The sequence below is a fragment of the Oratosquilla oratoria genome, chromosome 5, assembly GCF_046742065.1.
Source record: "Oratosquilla oratoria isolate Oo_2021 chromosome 5, ASM4674206v1, whole genome shotgun sequence".
Classification (NCBI taxonomy): Eukaryota; Metazoa; Arthropoda; class Malacostraca; order Stomatopoda; family Squillidae; genus Oratosquilla; species Oratosquilla oratoria.
The window spans coordinates 38,484,919-38,500,836 of NC_134781.1; the positions used below are offsets into that span (position 1 = coordinate 38,484,919).

The 15,918-nt window shown below is 39.1% G+C and overlaps 1 protein-coding gene across 1 annotated transcript in view; it reads right to left on the reverse strand.

Moving 5' to 3' along the window:
* Dg (Dystroglycan) overlaps positions 1–15,918 on the reverse strand; it is a 253,094-nt gene that overhangs the window by 81,677 nt on the left and 155,499 nt on the right. The window contains exons 5-6 of the mRNA XM_076185188.1: positions 4,818–4,975; positions 4,345–4,584 (exon numbers count right to left, since the gene is read on the reverse strand). Of these exons, the coding sequence (XP_076041303.1) occupies positions 4,345–4,584; positions 4,818–4,975 (398 nt within the window). The remainder of the gene's footprint in view (positions 1–4,344; positions 4,585–4,817; positions 4,976–15,918) is intronic.

Here is a 15,918-nt window from a genome sequence, read left to right on the forward strand (position 1 = left end):
TACCTTGAACCACTCACTCTCTCCATTTCTAATCCTGACACACGCTCTACTACATACATATACCAAAGGCTTTTTTCCCCCTACACGGGGGGTAGCAAAAAAAAAAAGGCATAGAAACCACTCCCACCCATTCCATTCCCTACATATTCCACTCCCCTCCACCCTCCTCCCTCTTATCTTGGCACCTCCTGGATGACGGGTCATTCCTGCATCCTGTCCACTGCCCTGGATCAGAAGCAGTATCACAAGGCACAGCACATCTACAGCAAGGCTGTTTCATAAATTCGGCAACCCCCCTCTCTGTCCCCTCATGCAGAAAAGGAGAAGACTGGCAGAAATCCCTTCGGGCTGCGTCAAATTTTTTCTCATACATACTCCTCATCCCCCACCCCCACCCACTTCCCCTCATGCTTCACAGCATCATCTAATCACAACCCTTCTCCATTCACCCCTATCTTCTGTCCTCTCCCGTCTTTCTTCAACAAACATTCCTCTTTTTTGTAATGCCCCTTTCACCCCATCCATCTCGTCCTAGGATGTCCCCTTATATTCACTCCTTCCACCTCTGCCTTCCATACCTCTTTTACTAATCTTTCTTCACTCATTCTTTCCATGTGTCCAAACCATCCTAATACTCTTTCATCAACCCTATCTCCCTGCTCCCTTTCCACCCCTGTTCTCCTCCTCATTTCTCACTCTATCTAACCTAGTAACCCCTATCATACTTCTCAGACATTTCATCTCAAACACATTCTAACTACTTCTCTCTTTCTCTCTTATGTTCCATGTTTCTGCCCCAAACAGTGCTGTTGGCACAATCACTCCTAAATATAACCACCTCTTAGCATCCATTCACAGATATCTATTTCTCATTACACTTTTTAATCCACCAAGGCATTTACTCACTTCTCTCAATCTACATTCTACCTTCACCCCCACTCCTCCCTTTCCTGTCACATTCACACCCAAGTATCTAAAGCTATCCACTTCCTCCAGTCTCTCACCCTTAATGCTCACTTCCAGCCTGCTGTCATTTTCTCCCCTTGTATATCTCATCACCTTACTTTTGCCCACATATGCTCTACTATCATAAAAACTCATGACAGCTCCTAAAAGCTTTCCTCCTATCCCGTATATCTACAATACAGTGCCTTCCTGTCTACCCTGTCATAAGCCTTTTCCATATCCATAAAAGCCCAAAAAACATCCTTACCTTTTCTTATAGGTTTCTCACAAAAATATGGTCTATGCAACCTCTACCTGTCCTAAATCCACACCAATTACTCCCTCTGTTCCTCTCCTAATCATCTCAATCAAGATCCTCCCATAACCCTTCCCAACTACACTTTACAAGCTAATTCCTCTGAAACTACTACACTCACACTTATCCCCTTTTCCTTTGTAGAGTGGAACTATACAGGCACTCCTCCAGTCCTCCAGCACTCTACCCTCTCTCCAACAAACATTAAATAACCTCACCAGCCAGTCCACCATCACTATACCTCCTTTTTTTTAGACATTCTGCATGGTATCCATCTAGCCCAAGTGCCTTACCTACTCTCATCATCTTAACCCCTTCCATACGGTGCCGCATACGTAGGCGGCATGAGGAGCAAGTGGATATGCGAGGCTGCCATATCGGCGTCTTGATTATATTTATTGTAGTTGCCCCTGCGTAATGACATACTCTCTAAACTATCTTAATCACATTTTCTATGGTTATCAAAATTCACGGGTGAAAGAGAGAACGATCGATATAAGCGGTGACTATATTTTATGATGCGAATATTATTACGACACATCGTACGTCTGGCAGATAATGCTGCCAACGAGATTTTGGCCCGGAGTGAAGAGGTTAACGGTCTTCACTTCATCCTTCCTTATTTCTCCTCCATTTTCCTCACTCATCACAGTCATTTTCTTAGCACTTCCCACTGCAACTATCTTTCCTTCCCTATCCTCCTTCACATTTAGCAACTCCCTAAAATACTCTGCCCATCTTCCTCTTACTGTCTTCTCTTCCATTAACATCTCTCCATCTGCACCTTTTACCTTTTCTTCTCTACTTGATTTGCCTCCTATTCCTCTCTAAATTTCTTTCCAAAACATCTTTTTATTACTTTCAAAATTTTGTCATACTCTTACCCCATTTCACATCTGCTCTCCTCTTTGCCTCCTTTATTTTGTGCTTTACTTCTCTTCTCTTTTCTTTGTAGCTCTCACATGACTCCCTCGTCCTATTTTGTAACCAATCTGTGAAAGCTCGCTTCTTCCCTTCTACACTCTTCTTTGTTTCCTCATCCCACCACTCACTACCTTCCTTCTATTTCCTCCCATCCTTCTTGTTCTACACACCATCTTTGCACACCTTGTGACGCCCTCCTTGAACTATCCCCATTCCTCCTCCACTCCTAGCTCTACTCTATCCTTCACTCCCTCCCACTCCTCCCTCAGCTTCTTCTTGTACTCCTTCTCCTTTTCCTTCGCATTTAAAGAGTTCACCCTAAGCACCTCCCTACCTTTTGTCCTTTTCCTCTTTCTCCATCTATCCTCCACTCTCAACTTCCCTTCCACCAAAAAATAAACTGATATTCCTCCACTCTCTCCCTTTAGAACATGTACATTCTTAATTCTTCCTATTATACTCCTATCTACCACTACATAGTCCATTAATGCTCTATCTACCACCCTTCCATCCACCACCCTCTCCCATGTGTACTTATGCTTGACTTTCTTCCGAAACACTGTATTTGCTATCATCAACTCTCTAGACACATCTCCACCATCAACTCTCCACTACGATTCCTTCCTGGAATTACACATCTCCCAACCACTCCATCAATTGGTTCATTTCCTACCCTAGCATTAAGGTCTCCCAATACCACTACATTGACATTCCTCCCTAATCCCTCTATGCACTCATTCAAATCTATCCAAAAAGCCTCCCTTTATCCTACACTCTTCTCACTACCAGGCCCATATGTATTTACAAAAACCCACATCTCCATTCCCAGTTTCACCTTCATCCACATTAACCCCTTCAATACGGGCCACATCGCACGTCTGGCAGCTAATGCTGCCAGACGTGCAATGTTGCATCATAATACTCGCATTATAAAAAATAAAGTCACTGCTCTATCGCTCGTTCTCTTTCATCCGTGAATTTTGATAACCATAGAAAATATGATGAAGCCAGTTTACAGAGTATGGGGGTCACACAGGTACGACTGCAATAAATATAATCAAGACGCCGACGTCGGCATCCTCATGTACCCACTTGCTCCATCTGCGTAGAGCTGATGGCCAGGGGTAAATGCCGCTGTTTGGCCCCCAACTCTTGGGGTTGGGGGGTGGTCCCACGACGTAGATGTTGCAGCTCTGCGATGCGATGCGGTCACCACCCAGCACTTCTAAGCTACCAGAGGAGGCTGGACGACCGTGTTGTGAACAGCTGCCCAGGATGTAACACTTCACCCCATACCATACAACACATAATGGAAGACTGCATTATACACAATCATGCACGCAAACAACACAACATACACTCTATAAAGGATTTGTGGGAAAACCCAGTCTCGGCTGTGGCCTTCCTTGGGGAGACGGGACTGCTCGGACAGACAGTCTAGGGAACGACAACAACAACAACCCACTTGCTCCTCATGACGCCTACGTAGGCGTCACCATATGGAAGGGGTTAACCTTGAAGAAACCTCCTCCCACTCCACTACACGTTTACCTATCTCTTCACTTACTGGTTTAACTACCCTTTCTCTCCCTTGCCCTCTCTTCACTCCTGAGAAACTCCCAACTACACTCCCAAACTCACACTCGCCCTTCCCTCTCATCTTAGCTTCACTCAAAGCCAACACATCCATCTTTCTCACAAACATACTATCTATCTCTTCCCTTTTACTCTCATCTGTACCACATCCACGCACATTAAAAGACCCAAACCTTAGGGTGCTGGTTGGAAAACTCCTAAACCCTCTTATGCCTTTACTTTTTTTTAAGAATGTCCCCTGTGGGGCTACAGGGAGAAGGATGCCTGGTTCCAATCCCCGTCCCATTTTTCTCGCTTCTTACGATCCAAGTGGGAATACTTGGTGGCAGCATTCTTTTCCCCAACCACAGGGTAGGCGAAACAAGGAAATGAAATTCAGAGAAATGGTACAGGACAGCAACAAGGGGTTGGGGGACTGCATAAAAGAGGGACAGTAGTAATATAATAAAAGTTTCATCATTTTTCTGTGAGCAGAGTCCTCCTCTATCACAGACAAAATGGTGTGTAGCTCTGGTCCGTACATGTCCTCTTTATGAAATAGGTTGAATTTAATACAATCTTACCTGTGTGACATGCCATCCCAAAACAGGGAAGCTCAGGATTTCTTGCAAAGTCCCATTCTTAGCAGCAGCCTCCACTTGATCTACAATGGCCTGTTGTTTACGGTTTATCTCTCCCTCACAACCAACTGGCAATTGCAGCAGGCTAGTCCGCATTGCCTTCTGACCCTGAGCACTCCCTGGTCCCGCAATGATAGAGTCTGACAAGGGGTCATAATCTGCTGGTTGTGGCATCAATGCAGCCTGCAATACAAGCCAATATTAGGCACAGAGGATATTTCATATTAAAATTGATGTATGTCATATTCCCTTTTTATGACTTTCCTACTTGTAAGGGGAAACATAAAAGCTAAGTAAAAAACAAGTAACTTTCTAATCTTTAATTTTTTTTAGGAGAAAAATAGTGAAGCTTCCCTTCTCCCTCACTTGCATATCCAAACAGATATTTTGCCATACTCCCAGTAGCACACACATACCTTAGCTACTGTCTCAAGTTTGAGGAATGAGGCAAAGGCCCGAAGAATCCTTACTCTAGCCTTTGTATCAAGACTAGACACATTGACATCCAGCTGCACAGTGAGCATAGTCACATCCTTGCCAGGTCTGCATCCTAAATTAAGCACCTTCTCTGCACCTGGGGCAGAATACATAAGTCATCAAAAAATGACACCATAAATGCAGCCATGTGTCACTGCATACTATGAAAACAAAAAAATATATATATACAGTCAGACCTCACCCAACACGAGTGTTACATTCCTTAGTCCATCATGCAGGATAAAATTCATGTTGGGCAAATAATAGGTCTTATAGGGAAAAAATGGGCTAGGTTTCCAGACCCTATCCAGACACTGGTGAACAACACGATCCAGTGGGCTATGCTAACGGTGCTATTGTGAATCATGGTCCTGTTCAGCAATTTGGATTTAGACAAGGACGATCATGTGTCACAAACTTAATGTGTTTCTATTCAAGGCTGATAGATGTAATACAAGAAAGAAATGGATGGGCTGATTGTGCATTTCTAGACCTGAAAAAAGCTTATAAGGTGCCACATAAGAAATTGCTTAAGAAATTAGAAAGTGCTGGAGGAATACAGGGCAAACTGCTGAAGTGGATGGAAGACTTCTTGCATGAAAGAAAAATGAGAGTGGTGATAAGAGACAAACACTCTAATTGGGATGAAGTGATTAGTGGAGTTCCACAAGGAACAGTTCTGGCCCCAATAATGTTTGCTATACATTAATGATATGGATAAAGGAATTGAAAGTTATATGAGCTTCTTTGCGGACAATGCAAAACTGTTGAAAAAAGTGAACACTGAAGAAGATTGTGAATCACTAGAGTGATCTCAATAAAGTATGGGAATGGAGCAGGAAGTGGGAGATAGAGTTCAATATTAAGTGTAGTATAATGGAATTTGGAAGAAGCAAAAAAAGAATAGTGGGATCATATAAATTGGGAGAGGACGAAATTAAAAAAGTAGAAAATGAGAAGGGCCTGGAGTCATTATTATGAATAATATGTCCCCCGAGAAACATATAAACAAGATTTTTGGAGAAACTTATAATTTAATAAGAACAATCAAAGTGGCATTTACATACCTGGACGAAGAAATGGTGAAGAAAATAATAGTCACTTTGATAAGACCAAGATTGGAGTATGCAGCCACGACGTGGTCACCAAGTACAAAAAAAAGTGTAACAAAACTTGAAAGAATACAAAGAGCAATTACAAAAGTGGCACCAACACTCTCAGAACTACCATATGAAGAGAGAATAGCAAAACTCGAGCTACAGACATTAGAGCAAAGGAGAGAGGAGACTTGATAACTATTTATAGAATCATGAAAGGCATGGAAACTATTGATAGAGAGGATTTAAGAAAATGACATAGTAGAGATACAAGAGGGCATGGAAAGAAAATCAAGAAAGACAGTTATAGAAGAGACCTGAAAAAGAACAGCTTTCCCCACAGGGTAATAGATGTTTGGAACAAGTTAGATGAAAATGTGGTGTGTACAAAAATGATACGCAAATTTAAAAACAGTCTAGATAAAATGAGATATGAAGACAGGACACCATGAGCATAGCTCCCCTTCCCGTAAAATACAACTAGGTAAATACAATGACTCAATGGGTAAAGGAAAATACAAGATATAGAAACAATGAAGAACTGTCGAGACTAGATTTAATATTTACGTCAGAACCTGAAACTGTGGATAAAGTGGAATACAAGACACCAATTGGCAAGAGTGACCACATACTAATAGAATTCAAACTAAAAGAACAAATTGATTTGAGAAGAAATGAGAAACATAGAAAAGGAAGACTAATGTACAACAAAATGGATTTTGAGAAACAAAATTCTTTCAAAATGTAAGCTGGGAAAACTTCTTAAATGAAGAAACAAAGATGGAAGAGAAATGAAACATATTAACCACTTCACTCCGGACCAAAATCTCACGGGCAGCATTAGCTGCCAGACGTACGATGTTGCATCATAATACTCGCATCATAAAAAATAGTCACCGCTTATATCAATCGTTCTCTCTTTCACCCGTGAATTTTGATAACCATAGAAAATGTGATGAAGCCAGTTTAGAGAGTATGTCAGTTACGCAGGGACAACTACAATATAATCAAGACGCCAATATGGCAGCCTCGCGTATCCACTTGCTCCTCATGCCGCCTACGTAGGCGGCACCATATGGAAGAGGTTAAAAGAAATTTATGAAGAAGTAATAGACAAATATGTACCAAAGCAGAAGCAAGAAAGGGTGTACATTAAGTGATGGTACAACAAAAAATGTAGTGAGGCTAAAGATAAAAGAGACAAAGCTTGGAAAATATGGAAAAAAGAAAGAAAAAACAAACAAGTGGTACAAACAATGAAATGAATATGTATATATATGCAGGGAAGAAAAGAGAAACTATGAAAAAGACATAATAGACAAATGCAAAGACCAACCTAAACTATTCTACAGGTATGTGAATGGTAAATTAAAAGATAAACAAGAAATAGTGAAACTGCATCAGGGAAATGACAAATATATAGAAGAGAGAAGAAATGGCTGAAATTATGAGCATTTTAAATCTGTATTCACAATTGAAAGTACACAAAAATGGAATGAAGGACAGAGAAAAAGATCTCCCCCAATGAAAGAAATAACTATGACACAGAAGGAAATAAGGGACCAAATAAAAAACCTTGATGTTAGAAAATCACATGGTCTGGATGGAATTGCAAATTGGATATTAAAAGAATGTATAGGTCAACTAACGAACAAAATATATAAGATAACTGATTACTCACTCAAAGAAGGAAAGGTACCACAAGATTGGAAAAATGCAATTATTGTACCATTATGTAAAGGGGAGAAAAGAAAAACCCAACAAACTATAGACTGGTCTCCTTACAAGCACAATAGCAAAAATATGTGAAAAAGTTATCAAAAGTAGATGGATTAAATATTTGGAAGAAAATAATATACTGAATCCAAAACAATTTGGCTTTAGACACGGAAGGTCATGTGCCACTAACTTCATTTGCTTTTACTCGAGGCTAATAGAAATAATGCAAGAATGGGACGGATGGGCTGATTGTGCTTTCCTAGATTTACAACAAGCATTTGATAAAGTACCACACAAAAAGCTACAAAGAAAAATAGAAATAATAGGTGGTGTACAAGGAACGTTATTGAAATGGATGGAAGATTTCTTGAATGGGAGAAAAATGAGGGTGGTACTTAGAGACAAAAACTCAACCTGGGAAGAAATGATAAGTGGAGTTCCATAAGGTTCTGTATCGACTCTAATAATGTTTGCCATATATATATATAGATGACATGGATGAAGGTGAGGAGTGTTATATGAACTTTTTGCAGATGATGCAAAACTACTAAAGAAAGTACAGAGGAAGACTGTGAATCACTACAGAGAGACTTGGAATGGAGTCAAAAGTGGGAAGTAAACTTCAACATCAAGAAATGTAGTATGAGGGAATTTGGAAAGAGTAGAATAAAATATCAGGGCAATATAAAATTGGTACAAAGGAAGTAAAAAGAGTTAGCTCAGAAAGGGACTTAGGAGTAATTATCAGCAAAGGTCACCAGACAAGCATATCAACAAAATAGTCAGAGAAACCTTCACTTTACTAAGATCAAGGATAGTGGCCTTTGACCACTGGGATGAGGAAATGGTAAAGAAAATATTAGTCACACTGATAAGACCAAGATTGGAATACACTAACACTATGGATACCCAGTACAAAAAAGAATATAAAGAAATTAGAAAGAATCCAAACAGCAATGACAAAGATGGCACCAACACTCTCTAAATTGACATAAGAACAAAGATTGTCCAAACTGGAACTATCAACCCTGGAACAAAGAAGAGAAAGAGGAGATCTACTGGCCATTTACAGAATTATGAAAGGGACGGAGGTCCTCGACAGAAAAAATTTATTAAAGTGGGTTAAAAGAAAAAAAGAGGACCTGAAAAGAAACTCAAAAAGGAGTTAAAGAAGAGATCTGAAAAAGAACAGTTTCCCACAAAGAGTGGTAGATGCCTGAACAAACTGGATGAGGCAACAGTGTGTGGAAAAACTATACAAGAATTTAAGAATAAACTAGATGCTGAAAGATACAAAGATGGGTAACTATGAGCATAGTTCTCTTCCCGTGTACAATACAACTAGGGTAAGTACACGGAGAAAATTCTTATACTTGAAGTTGAGTTATCAGACTGTGAGTAGACTTAGGCTTCTGGCAAGTGGTGATGGTGATCACAGAGCTACAGAACTACACTTTCCATACATTTTTTTTTTTTTTTTTTTTTTTGGGTGGGGGGTGGGCAGGGGGGGGCAGATCCCAATTTTCATTGGAATGATTAGCAGCTAAATATATTATAAATATAGACATTTTTTTTTTTTTACCAACACATAATAAGTAAAACTGTATTCACAACAAATGTACTGCTGTACATGTGGGTAGCGACAGATGTGACATCTTTGTATACGTGTTGTGGCCCTGTCCGGTAACACAATTTCTTTCCCCATCCTTCTTATTTTAAACACTGCAAAATCTAATTATAAACTGCCTTTGTTTGAATGTCTAACAGTCTAACAGATTTGCTGGTATCTTATATTACCTCACTTAGCACAAGAGGTGTGGGGGAACATCCTGCAGCACGATTTCCTTCCACAACCCAAGTTAAACACAAGAAACAAAAATTCAAATTACATTAACCTGAAGATACAAGGGAGTGTTAGTAATTCATTTTGACATGTTTATCACAGGAGTAGTGTGAGGAAGAAAGCAGGACAGGACTTGTGCAAAATGGTCTATAAGAAATCAAACACAATTTTTTCTTTAAATCACATTGCAAATATTTGGAACAAACTATCTGTTCATGTTGTATGTTGAAATACAATTGACACTTAAAAAGTGCTTTGATAAATATATGGAGTCCAAATTCAATCTCGCACATTTTTCAGTACTGTGAGCTCTTATAAGTCAGTGGTGCTTAACCATTTCCACTGTTTACACCCCATTTCAATAGCAAACCACAATGTTGACGTTACAGTTACCACACACTCTATTGGCAGTCTGGCAAACTACCAAGATGCAGACAATCTCAATGCACTGAAAAGAGTAAACAAAGTTGACATGCAACCTATTTCCAAAGGTTTTATTGTTGGGGGACGATGTCCCTGGGGCCAAGATAGATATTCAACATATAGTTATTCCAACATTCTATTGAAGTGCTGATTGGGGTGTTGAGGACTAAAATCTGTGAAAACAATGTGGAAAGGTATGCTCTACATCATGGCCACTTCTATTAGCCCCAGTGATTGGACAAGAAGCCACACCCAATATTCTATAATTATTGAAGCAGCATCTCTGCTTATGGAACATCAAGACAAAGGAACATAATTGCAAACCTGATGAGATCAGGAAAGAGTTATTCTGAACAGTGACATTGAAAATATGAGTTAGGTTAAGTACAGTTGTTTTATTTTCCATGGCAGCCCCTTGTCAAAAATACACTAACAATTTAAAAATAACTACTAATGGTACTACTAGTTGCAGTACCTGTTTATGGTGTTCAAAATACTCAGATTTATAAGAGCTATCCAATGATATAGATTAGAACTGCATCTGTGAGACTTGCATTCTTTCTTCATGCCCACTCAGTGTGAACATCAGTGTGGACAAAGCTCGGCTTTCAAAGGAGCCACCTACTACATGCACATCTGCATAAGGAATAGTGTGGACCCAGCTTATGCCTTTGAAACTCTGTAGTTGACAATGAATGAATAAAACACATCTGAATTTGAATTGGACAACACTGTACTGTTTCAGTGCTTGGTGGACTAACCTGCTCTGGGCTTGAGAGGGCAGGATTGGATGTACTTCGTGAGTCATTTTTAGCCCAAGATTCAACTATGAAGTGTTTGCTGCTTATGTACATGTTTTTCTTCACATTCTCGGTGGTAAAATCATCCCTTCCACATGCTCAAAACCATTGCTGACATAAAGGACAAATGTGGTTTGGGAAAACGGATCCAAGTAATACCCTTCATATGTGGTCTATCCGCATAATGTGAGTCATAATGACATAATCCATAGCAGCAGTGTTAGTGGATGGCTTTTTAAATATAGATATTTCTCACAAGAAAATTAACGGTGTACCAAGGCACAGATCCATTTGTACACAAGTAATTTTCCATGCAATAGCATATGACGTCACAGCAATGTTTGTTTCTATTTTTTTAAATGTGCAGATCATTATTCGCAAGCAGCCCTCATAAGGCCAGATTTTTTTTTTATTCATTGGGTTGCGGGCTTGCCGATGTTGGAAAACTTAATCAAAATAAAAACAAACAAACAGGAAAATTTCCTCTTTTTTTTATTACTGTATTATTTCTGCCAAACTGCTGACTAGCACTGGTGTAATGATAAAAAAATGTGGGCCTACTGTTTGTGCAAAACATGCAAAGGTTGGTACATACAGTAGCTTCTGTGCTGATCAGCCTGGCCAGTGAGAAGGTATAAATGAAATATAACTGAAAAAAAAAAAGAAAAAAAAAATCCAACCTGACAATATGGAACCTAAAAGATTTGTATAAATGTGTTGGGGCATTTTTTCATCATCTTACCTACAGGTGCTACACCAGTGCAACTTTTCATGCACACAGGAGGCATGCACCTATTTCATGGAGAGGCAAGCCAAGGCATGCCTCTGCGCAAAGGGCGACATCCCTCAAATCTGTGCGCACAGGCCAATGTGCAGACACACATGTAGGCACAAAACTATGCCAAGGAAACATAGAATACACAGAAGATTTAGAGATGGCTGAAGTCATGAACAATCACTTTAAATCTGTTTTCACCAGAGAGAAAATACCAAATTGTGACATAGACAAAAACAAGAAATCTCCCCTCATGAATGAATTTACAGCATCACTAAAGGAAATATCAGAACATTTATCAAGGCTGGATGTCAGAAAATCACATGGCCCGGACGGTATTGCAAATTGGATTCTAAAGGAGTGCAAAGAAGAACTAACAGACAAAATACACATCTTAATAAACAGCTCACTCAAAGAAGGAAAGATACCCGAGGACTGGAAAAACGCTAACATTGTACCAATACACAAAGGAGGAAACAAAGAAGAACCCACCAACTATAGGCCAGTATCACTAACAAGCACCATAGCCAAAATTTGTGAGAAAATAATCAAGAATAGATGGGTAAAACATCTGGAAGACAATGACATATTAAACCCAAGACAATTCGGATTCAGACAAGGAAGATCATGCTCCACAAACTTAATATGCTTTTACTCAAGACTAATAGACATAGTGCAAGAAAGAAATGGATGGGCTGATTGTGCATTCCTAGACTTGCAAAAAGCCTTTGACAAAGTACCACACAGAAAACTACTAAAAAAACTTGAACACATAGGAGGAATACAGGGAAACCTACTAAAATGGATAGAGGACTTTCTGACTGGTAGAAAGATGAGAGTAGTGCTCAGAGAAAAATATTCAGACTGGAAAGAGGTGATCAGTGGAGTACCGCAAGGATCTGTGCTGGCACCAATAATGTTTGCTATCTATATGAATGACATGGATGAGGACGTGAACTGCTACATGAGCTTCTTTGCCGATGACGCCAAACTGCTAAGGAAAATAGAAACTGATGAGGACTGTGAAGCACTGCAAGAAGACCTAAATAGGGTATGGAACTGGAGTCAGAAATGGGAAGTGGACTTTAATACTAAGAAGTGTAGCATAATGGAGTTTGGAAAAAGCAAAAACAGAATATCAGGAAAATATACAATTGGAACCAAAGAAGTAAAGAAAGTAGGATCCGAAAAAGATTTGGGAGTAATTATCACGAACGACTTGTCCTATGATATACAGATTAACAAAATTGTCGGGGAGACTTACAACTTGCTAAGATCAATAAAAGTGGCGTTTACATACTTGGACGAAGACATGATGAAAAAAATATTGGTTACATTGATAAGGCCTAGATTAGAGTATGCAGCGACATTGTGGTCCCCCAGTACCAAAAAGAATATAAAGAAAATAGAAAGAATCCAAAGAGCAGCTACAAAAATGGCACCTGCACTTGCAAACCTATCATACGAAGAGAGATTGGCTAAACTGGAGTTACCGACACTGGAGCAAAGAAGAGAGAGAGGTGACCTATTGACCATCTACAGAATCATGAAAGGCACAGAGGTACTCGATAGTGAGAGCTTACTTAACTGGGACAAAAGAAACACAAGAGGACATGGAAAGAAAATAAAAAAACATAGCTATAGAAGAGAACTGAAGAAAAACAGTTTTCCTCATAGAGTTTTGGACACTTGGAACAAACTGGACAATGGAATAGTATGCGCAAAAACCATTCATGAGTTTAAAAACAAACTAGACACTGCAAGATACAAAGGCGGGACATCACGAGCATAGCTCCCGTTCCCGCAAAATACAACTAGGTAAATACAACTAGGTAAAAGTGTCTCCCCATCCCAGATGGAGAGACATGCAACAGTCACCAACAGTGCTACCACTCCTTGGGACTTTTCCCAATATATTGGGATTTTGTGTATGGTATTGGGATTTTTATATAAGAAAAACTAGATATCTTGGGATTTTAAAGCCTTCTCATTGTATCTTTCATTATTTAGGTTTGCAAATTAATATTATATCTGAATACAAAATATCCAGGTACTTTGTCCTCCTAAATCTAGCAACACTATACACTTGGCCTGGCCTCTATAGCTTCACAGATCACAGCAGTAGTGACTCAAGTGAGGAGTGCTTGTATGATAACTGCATAAACTTGTGTTGTTATGAACAATAAGTGAGCCTGGAGATCCTGAGCAAAGGATTGTTCCAGTAGTCGTTTAATCCTGAGTGGCTGCAAGACCCTGAACTGAAAGACTGGGTAAAACCAGACCCAAAGGACAAGAATGGTGCATTTTGTTGTGTGTGTAACTGGAAACTCAAAAACTGTAATAAGTCTGCCCTAATGAAGCATAAAGCTTCCTTAAAACACAAAAGTGTTTTGAAGCAAAGAAACGCAACATTCAGCAGTATTTTAAGAAGCCCACAGAATCTGAAAAGCTTCAAGATAAGATAGCAAAGGCAAAATTGCTTTTAGAAGGACATATAGCAGAACATGGAGTCCCTTTTGGACAAGTTGATTATTTAGTTAGAAAGAAAATGGCCCTGACTGTGAAATTCTTCAAGGCATGAAAATGAAAATAAATAGATAAATAAATAAATAAAGCTTCTTACATATTACAGGGTGGAATTGCATGGAAAGTATGTCTATTGCAAAAAATTTGCAATGAAAATAAGTTTTCTTTAATTATAGATGAATGTACAGATGTTTCTGTATCACAAGTCCTTGCAGTGATGGTCCGATTTTATGATGAAAAAGTGTAAAGTTACTGATGCATTTTTAGATGTAGTAGAAGTTGATGATGTGAGTGCTGAAGGAATGTTTAAATCAGTAAAGGAGTTACTGAAAAGTAAGGGTATACCCCTACAAAACATAATAGGGTTTACTAGTGACAACTGCTCCAATATGTAAGGAACACATACATTATTTCAGGCTTACCTTAAACATGAAATTCCATCTGTTTTTATTTTAGAATGTGTGTGTCATTCATTTGCCTTGTGTGCTAGTCAAGCCAGCAATACCCTGCCTTCATGGCTTGAATCTTTTCTGAAGGATGCTTGTGGTTATTTTGCTCATAGCAGCAAAGGTCACCTTTTTCAGATGATCCAAGATATTGCCCAGACCCCTAAACATAAAATGTTAAAGCACAGACTCGATAGCTGTCTAGAGGTTCCATTGTCTTTAGAATATTAGAACAATGGGATGCCCTACAGCTGTTTTTTCAGGGAGAATCCAACACAGATAATGTAGATGGAGCAAGATACACAAAACGATGACAACTCCAGGAACAAAGCGCATGTTGCTCTTCCTGAACTATATTCTTTGGAAAGTAGACAAAATGAATACTGAATTCTAGTCACAGTACTTTCAAATTTCAACTCTGTATTCTTCAATATCTGATGAATATAGAAACATTTTAGCAATGTTTGTGAAAAAAGAAGTACTTCAGTCACAAGGGCTTAGCAGCATTATTCCCCATGATCATGTAATACACAAGAAAGTTCAGTATAACTTGGTGGCATGCTTTTCAATGAACCTCTAGGAAAAGCTGAAAAAATATTTTGTCTTGACTGCCAGAAGTTTTTGGTGGAACTTTGTGCTCAAATGTGAGAGATTCGCTTTTGAGGAAGACAGTATACTGGCCATGCTGCGAGTTGTTGACCCGAAAGAAGCACTCTCTGATGAGAGAAGCTTACACTCTATTGTGAAATTGGCAGTCAAGTTTCTTACACTGATTAAAGAAGAAGACTTAGATGACCTACAGGATGAATGGAAAGATTTATTGCATTTCAAGGAATCACTGAAAAATATGAGTGGCTCAGCAACTAATTTCTGGCATGAACTGCGGGCGGTGAAAGATGGCCATAACTGTCAGAAATTCTGCCTCCTTACTAACTTCATGTGCTGTCTACTGGTTCTACCCCAGTCGTCTGCATGCATTGAGAGAGTATTTTCTCAGCATTATCAAAACTAAATGAACAAACAGTCTTCATGTATCAACTGTTGCAAACTGGCTTCTAGCTAAGCAAGCAATGGGACCTTTCGCAGTGAGCAATTTGATACCAGACACAGCCAGATTTTGTAATTCTTGCCGGAACATAAATACTTTTTTGGCAAGTTTTATAAGCTTACAGAGGTGTATCATTGTACATTATTGTGTCTGAAATTTAAGTCAATTAATTTCATGATTGCAAACGGCATATAGCATTGTTTGAGCCTCTATTTATAATTACAGATGATATTCGTAAAACAGCCTATAAGTTTATCAAGCCAAGCAATTTGTCATTTTCTACCAACTTCAATGGACGTATACTGATATATACTTTCATTTGAATGCACCAAGCAATAGACAAATCCATGTAATGTATAGAAA